The sequence below is a fragment of the Pan troglodytes genome, chromosome 2 (assembly GCF_028858775.2).
Source record: "Pan troglodytes isolate AG18354 chromosome 2, NHGRI_mPanTro3-v2.0_pri, whole genome shotgun sequence".
Classification (NCBI taxonomy): Eukaryota; Metazoa; Chordata; class Mammalia; order Primates; family Hominidae; genus Pan; species Pan troglodytes.
This window is the reverse complement of record NC_086015.1, coordinates 175,538,418-175,546,812: the sequence shown is the minus strand read 5'-3', so window position 1 is coordinate 175,546,812 and position 8,395 is coordinate 175,538,418. Positions and strand designations below refer to the sequence as shown.

At 36.1% G+C, this 8,395-nt stretch overlaps 1 protein-coding gene across 5 annotated transcripts in view; it reads right to left on the bottom strand.

The window, feature by feature from the left end:
* Positions 1-245: 245 nt before the first annotated feature.
* The window catches only part of FNDC3B (fibronectin type III domain containing 3B), a 361,399-nt gene continuing 353,249 nt past the window's right edge, over positions 246-8,395 (bottom strand). For all 5 annotated transcript variants that reach the window (XM_001165324.8, XM_016942296.3, XM_063807331.1 and 2 more), the window contains one exon: positions 246-3,780. In XM_001165324.8, the coding sequence (XP_001165324.1) occupies positions 3,469-3,780 (312 nt within the window). In that variant the 3' untranslated portion in view covers positions 246-3,468. The remainder of the gene's footprint in view (positions 3,781-8,395) is intronic.

The window sequence follows — 8,395 nt, the reverse complement described above, 5'->3', positions numbered from 1 at the left end:
CCAACTCAAAAAAAAAAAAAAAAAAATTATCCGGGCATGGTGGCGAGTGCCTGTAATCCCCAGCTACTTGGGAGGCTGAGGCAGGGGAATCACTTGAACCTGGGAGCTGGAGGTTGCAGTGAGCTGAAATCGCACCACTGCACTCCAGCCTGGCGACAGAGCAAGATTCCGTCTCAAAAAAAAAAAAAAAAAAAAAAAGAAACAACAACAACAAAAGCAATCCTAGTCATGGCAGAAAAACCCTATTTAAGTCAGAAAGAATTAAAACATTTATTGGGCATAAATATATTACATATACACTACAGATACAGTTAGGTATTACATATAGCATAGTATTTGCAAAATCTATACATTAAAATTGATATGGCAGTTTTAATACAATGTATATGAAATAGTCTAAAATTTACAATACAGGAAAACATGATTTTCTTTTTCTCTTAGAGTTGAAAAGCTTGGAATGTATGTCCAACAGTGAGGTAAAACATTTTATCTTTCAATTTAAAGAATTGTGCAAGGATAACATTCAAACACATTCAATTAGGGCACTTCTCAATTTTGACATGAATACTGAATTATTGTAGCCAACAAAACAAGGTTAGAAAATGCCAACATTTCAAGTTGATAAGAACAAGGCAGAGAATATGCAAAAAATCTCTTTAAAAAGTTTTCTTTTTCAACAATTTCTTTGAGGACAAAGGGCAGTTTGCTTCACATGACTGGAATTTCTTGTGCCAGGGATGAGTTTGACATACAGAGAAGAGTCAGAGCATCAGAAGGCCACTCATTCACTCCTCACATAGCAAAAGGGCAAAGAGATCAGGTTAATAGAACACTTTATTTTATTGTTCGTGTGTAATGGCAATATATATAGTTATATATCAATATCACATATACATATTTGTGATAAAAAACAGTGCCATAGAGAGTAATAATTTTCTGACTGAAGGAATATAATGAATACCAAATAATGGAGAGCAATAAAATAAAGTGCTGTCAGCTTTGTACTTCACACACTTCAGCTTCCTGGTGGTTAAATGATAGTATGAAAATCTCAAGAAGATCAAATATTCATATAAATTTTGGCCTAAAGTACTATTTACTTAAAAAAAAATTCAACCAATTAGAGAATTTCTTTATAGCAGCAGTTCTGAAGTGTTTCAAAAAAGAGACTTCCCCAACCCCCCAAGAGGGGGCTTTGTACTCAGTTGAATTTTCATTGCTTAAAAAATACCTCTCCCCAAAACACCTGCATGGAATTTTTTAGAAAATGCAGATGCTGTGTCATAGTGGGTCATAGCACACATTTAAATAAGGGGGTGAGTTTTGGAAGGCCAGAACTTTGGCAAAAATATATTTACCTTGATGCCATCAGTTTGCAAAGCTAATTAAACTAATTATTATAGTCAATAATAAAATACAGAACTCTCTAGTACTCACTACGTCAATATAGGCACACAGAATAATTCATTGATCTCAGCATTTTCTTCCAAGAGATGATTATGGTTTTTGGGTACATGTAAACGTTTCAATCATGATAATGTATTTTTTTTTTTTTGGCATTTAATGCACTAGATGCTCTTATCTTTTTAAAAACATAAGAAAATGTCAGAAGATTAATAATACTACAGATGTTGCCAAGGAACAAGACTGACCTAAAATTACAAAAGTATAAAACACAAAAATATAACATGCTACAAGGGAAAATTAGTACATAAGTACACTTAAAAAATTTTACAATAAATAAAGATTGCACAGTAATTGGCATTTAAAGTACTGTATGCAGAATATAGTATAAATAAACCAAAAACAAAATAGTTTGTTTCCCCATGACTTTGGTATGGGAATATTATAAGCTAGTACAGGATACTGCATCTTAGACAATAAAGATCAAGCACAAAATAGCTATGATCAAGAAAAACCAAGTAGCAAAAATATACAAAAACAGAAGCAGGGGGATACACTGTGTCTGTTGCACCCTTTTGGAATATATTTGCACCTCCAACTCTTAAATGTCCCTGAGGTACTCGAACATTATGGACTTCATATAAATAATCCAATGACTTTGGGTTAAAATTGATTATCTCATGACTCAAAATAAACACGTAAGAGTAACACTTTGCACTCCAATAGCACCTGTTGGTCAAAGATCTCAAAGCACTTACAAACATTAGAATCCCCGTTTTATTTTATTTTATTTTTCATGCATGGGAAAACTGAGGCACAGAGAGGTAAAGTGACGTGTTCAGGTCACGCAGCAAGTTAGTGACAGATCCAGGGAGAGAATCTAGGCTCCTTGATCCCCAAACACCCTGTGTTTACCATCAAACACCATTCCCTCTCCAACCATGGCCAGGCAAACCCACAGAAATAGGAACTACAAATTTAGATGACTCTCTTTTGGGTTTTATCAATTTTCATCTGCTGTTACATTAGTATTGTGTGCACTGAATTAAGGTATTGAAATTCAATCACTTCATTGATACCTCAAAGAACAGCCTAAAGGCAAATGTTTCAAAAATAATGAGCTGACACATAAGAAGACTGCTCACAATTAGTGTAAATCATGGACAATGGGCAGAGGCACTAAACTGTCACCAGTTCTTGTCATATAATTCTGGTCAAACATAACAGAATATAATAACTCTAGTGATTAGATTAGAAGTAGTTATATACAAAGACAAACAAACAAGTTAAAGCAGCCTTTAAAATAGCTGAACAAGAAAACAACTAACTATTGCACAATGCCCTCTTAAAGTTACTGCTATGAATTGATGTGGTAAAATCTACAATGCTCCATAATTTATAGGTGCATTCTGGTTACTTGATTTCTTATACAGGCAGCTCATAGTGTTAAAATTATAAGAAATACAGATTATTAAAACATTTTAGATTAAAGTACACATTTTGATTTAAATGAGCTAAACACAGTTAAATAACTGAGTGACAAAATGGTTGTTTAGGGCAGTCTTATCTGAGTGAACATATCTTCTGTATGTTGCTGTTGCTGTGTGGTAATACTCTGACAACACTGAAATCCTAGCCCTGTAAGTACACACACGGTGATTCATGTTTACAGATACAGATGTTCAAGACATAAGAAGTGACTGGTGAATATAAATTACTAAACTGTAACAAAAAAAAAAATCAAAGGCTTGCAAAAGACATCAGTGAAAACAGAATGAAGGTAAATCTGAAAATTTAAAGGAAAACATAAGAAAGCTAGCTTTTGGTATCTGGTATGCTTTTCTTCTTTTTTTTTTCTTTTTTTTAAAAAAAAATCCAGTTTAACCTTTTCCTAGTTTTGCATTTCAAAAAGGTGCACCAAAACACTGACATTTTTTTTCTAGCTAAATCTGTAAAACAGAGTATATAAATCAAAAAACAAAAGGGCTTTAAAAAGGGGAGTATCTGAATAAATGTGTGTATTAAAATGTGTAGCATTAATTCATACCTCTAGCTTTGTTGGGTTTACTTCATTAAGAAGTACTGTAATATAAAGGCAAATAAAATGGACAAAGTTGCAAAGCCAAGCACAATGATGGCTGCAAACTGTTCATCAGTAGGCATCATGCTCTTCATTTTGGGATCATCTAAGCTCCCCATGTCCCCTGTAAGCATGACCTCACTTCGTTGTAATACAAAAGCCGCAGAGGGGCTGAAGGCTCCGCTTAGCTCCTGAGAGGTGTCTAAACAGCGACGACACGCACATACGCGGAACCTGTAGTCTGTGTTGGTCTGGAGGCCTGAGATTTGGAATGTGGCTTCTTCTCCCTTGTACACCTTCAGGAAAAGAAAGTCCTAGTTAATTAATTTATAGCAACACTGTTGTCTCTAGAAGAATCTTGGTTTAGATTCACTCCATTCACTCTTGGTTTATATTCACATTCACTCTTATAACAAAGATGATATAAAAATGTATTTCTCTCAATCTGTATTCCAACCATAAAAAGGGTATTCCAACACACTTTGAATGAAACAATATAAAATCCAGTGACTCGAACTTTGACAGAAGGAGATAAGGCACTGACTAGAAATGCAGCTGACATTTTAAGTAGTAAGGATGCATCTCACTAAATTTTAATAATTTAGGTCAGTGGTCCCCAACCTTTTGGGCACCAGGGACTGGTTTTGTGGAGGACAAGTTTTCCACGGACAGGGGTAGTTTCAAAGTGAAATTGTTCCACCTCAGGTCATCAGGTGTTAGATCCGCATAAGGAGTGCACAACCTAGATCCCTCGTATACACAGTTCACAATACGGTTCATGCTTCTGTGGGAATCTAATGCCTTACTGATCTGACAGGAGGCAGAGCTCAGGCAGTAACGTTCCTGCTTGCCAATCACTTCCTGCTGTGCGGCCTGGTTCCTAACAGGCCACTCACCAGTACTGGCACCCGGCCTGGGGGTTGGGGACCCCTGATTTAGACTATAAATCAGAAGATGTCATAATACAAATAGGTCTATGTTTTTGGTCCCAAGAACAAAGTTAACATTTTAAAATGGAAACAATTAAAAACTGAGCAAACAAAATGTAAATTTTCCAGCAGGATGATTTTTTGACAACTGGATACATTACAAACGCATCCCCTCAAGATATCCCACCTCCACCCCAAGAGGTAGACACTATAATGACTTCTAATTCTGTAATTAATTTTGCTTATACTAGGAGTTCATATAAATGGAATCATGCAGAACACACTCCCTTGTGCCTATGAGATTCACTCATGTTATCGAGCTACTCGGTAGTAGTTCCTTATAACTATACCTTAATTCCTCCATTTTCTTTTCGATGGACATTCGGGTTATTTCCAGTTTGGAGGTTTTGTATAATAAAAATGCTATTAATAAGAATGTTATGAATGTTTTTGTTCAAATTTTGAGAACTTAAGTTATTTTTCTGGGTAAATACAAGGAAGTGCTGGGTCACAGAGTAGTTCTGTAGTTAACTTCACAAAAAACAGTTTTCTCAAGAGATTGGATCCCTTTGCGCTCCCATTAATAGCACGAGAGTCTGAGTTATACCACATCCTCTTCAACATTGATCGTCAGTCTTTTCTATTTTAGCTATCCTAGAGGGTGCGAATGGTACCGCGACTGCATTTCTGTGATGCTGAAAGATGCTGCGCATCTTTTCACGTGCTTACTGGTTGTTCATGTACCTTCTTCTGTGAATAATATGTACAAGTCTTTTGCCCATCTTTAATTTGCAATTTGCTTGACTTTTATTAATTTGCAGGGCCTTGTTATGTGATCTGGATCTAAGTCCTTAGCCAGATATATGTGTTGAGAATATTTTCTCCCAGTTTTGTGGCATGCCTACTTGTTTTCTTGAGGAATTTTTTTTGGATGTAGCCCACTTTATCACAAACTAACATTTAAATAATTTGGTGGTCTGTCTTGAGTTTTCATCTCTGTATGACAAACCTGATTTCTTCTATTAAGAATCTGGGATGTTTTCTTCCTATTTGTTAACATTAATATAATCATCAAGAGGCTTACTGTTACAGAAACTTGAAAATGACCAGTTTACTTAGACATTATCACATTTTGGTTGACTGAAACTAACAAGAGTCTTTGAAGGGGAATGCAGGAAGAAGGTCTCACAAGGTTCTTCTAGCAAAATGAAACCAATCCTCAAAAAACTTAAGAGGAAATGATAATCAGATTAAAATTGCATAAAAATTTATGGCTTAGAGTCAATGGACAGACACAGAAAAAAACAGCAGAAACGAAACCAAATCAATAAAATTAACGGAACTCTATCTGAGTAGTACTGAGTTAATACCTGTGAAGTGCTTAAAACACACCTGGCATGAAGTTAGTGCACAGTAGGAGTTAGCTATTATTATTATTATTGCTATTTAGAACTGAAAAATAACCCAGCAATAAACTTGTCAATTTTGCCAAACACTTTCTTTGCATCTAATGAGATAATTCTATGGTTTTTGGCCTTCATTCTGTTAATGATGTATCACATTTGTCGATTTGGGTATGCTGAATCATCCTTGCGTCCCAGGGATAAATCCTACTTGATCATGGTGGATGATCCTTTAATGTGTTGTTGAATTGGGTTTGCTAGCATTATACTGGGGATTTTTACATCTATGTTCATAAAGGATATTGGCCTGTAATTTATTATTATTATTTTTTGTAATGGCCTTGCCTGCCTTTGATATGAGGATGATGCTGGCCTTGCAAAAAAGAGTTTGGAAGTATTCCCTCCTCATTTACCTTTTTGAAAGAATCTGAGAAGGATTGGTATTAGTTCTTTAAATATTTGGTAGAGTTCAGCCATGAAGCCATCAGGTCCTAGGGTTTTCTTTGATGGAAAACTTATTGATTTCATCTCCTTACCCATTGGTCTGTTGGATTTTCTATTTCTTCAGTCTTGATAAGTTGCATGTATCTAGAAATTTATACATTTCTTCTAGGTTATCCAATTTGTTGGCATATATTTGTTCCTAATAGTCTCAAATGTTCCTGTGTATTTCTGGGGTATTTGCTGTAATCCTTTTTTCTGATTTTGTGTCTTCTTGGTTTAATTAAAGATTTGTTGATTTTTATCTTTTCAGAAAAACAACTCTAGTTTTGTTGATCTTTGTACGTTTTTCTAGTCTCCTTCAATTATTTCTGTTTTCATCTTGTTTCCTTCCTTCTGCTAACTTTGGGCTTAGTTTCTCCCTCCCCTCAGTTCCGTGAGGTATAATGTTAGGTTGGGATCTCTCTTCCTTTTTGACGTAGGTGTTTATTGCTTTAAACTTTGCTTTTGGAACTGCTTGTGCTGTATCCATTTTTTTTTTTTTTTTAGAAGGAGTCTCACTCTGTCACCCAGGCTAGACTGCAGTGGCACGATCTTGGCTCACTGCAAGCTCTGCCTCCTGGGTTCACACCATTCTCCTGCCTCAGCCTCCCGAGTAGCTGGGATTACAGGCACCCGCCACCACACCCAGCTAATTTTTTGTATTTTTAGTAGAGAAGGGGTTTCACCCTGTTAGCCAGGATGGTCTCCATCTCTTGACCTCATGATCTGCTCACCTCAGCCTCCCAAAGTGCTGGGATTACAGGTGTGAGCCACTGTGCCTGGCCATATCCCATACATTTTAATAAGCTGTGTTTCCATTTGCCTGAAAATATTTTTTAATTTCCATTTCATTTCTTCATTGACCCATTTGTTGTTCAGAAGTATGTTTTTTATTTCCATGTATTCGTGAATTTTCCAAAATTCCTTCTGGCATTGATTTCTAGTTTCTTAACACTGTGGTCTGAAAAGATACTTGATATAATTTCAGGCTTCTAAAATTTGCTGAGGCTTGTGTTGTGCCTTAACATTAGATCTATCCTGGAGAATGTTCCATGTATGCTTGAGAAGGATGTGTATACAGTTGCTGTTGGATGAAACGTCAGTTAGGTCCATTTGGTCTACAGTACTGTTCAAGCCCAATGTTTATTAATTTTTTGTCTGGATTATCTGTAGAGTATTAAAGTCTCCTACTATTATTGTATTGCAATTTATCCCTCCCTTCAGATCCTTCAATATTTTATGTATTTAGGTGTTTCAATGTTGGGTGCATATATAACTGTTATATCCTCTTGATGAATTGATGCTCTTATCATTATATAATGTCTCTTTTTACAGTTTTTGACTTAAAGTCTATTTTGTCTGATATAAGTTTAGCTATCCCTGCTTTCTTTTGGTTTCTATTTGCATGGAGTATCTTTTTCCAACTTTTCACTTTCAGTCTATGGGTGTCCTTAAAAGTGAGGTGACTCTTGTAGGCAGCATACTGTTGGGTCTTTAAAAAAAATTCATGGCTGGGCATGGTGGCTCATGCCTGTAATCTCAGCACTTTGGGAGGCTGAGATGGGTGGATCACCTGAGGTCAGGAGTTCAAGACCAGCGTGACCAACATGGTGAAACCTCATCTCTACTAAAAATACAAAAATTAGCTGGGTGGGGTGGCATATGCCTGTAATCCCAGATACAGGATACAGGCAGGAGAACTGCTTGGACATGGGAGGTGGAGGTTTTAGTGAGCCGAGATTGTGCCATTGCACTCCAGCCTGGGTGACAGAGCAATACTCTCTGTCTGAAAAAAAAAGAAAAAAGAAAAAGAAAAAATTCATTCAGTTACTTTGTCTTTTTATTGGCAAATTCAATCCAAATAATTCTACCCATTAATACAAATACCCTAGAAGTGAATTTCCAACAAACTCAACTTTGCCTAAAACACTTGCCACCTATTCAGTTAGCGGGAATCTACAAATGTCTCTACATGTTTCTAAAGCCCAGTGTGTAAACTTCCACCAAGAAACAGGACATTCCATTAGTGAATACAAGTGCACTGGACATGAATTTAGTGTTGGCTCCAAGTTGAAAGACAAAAAAAGGATCTTATG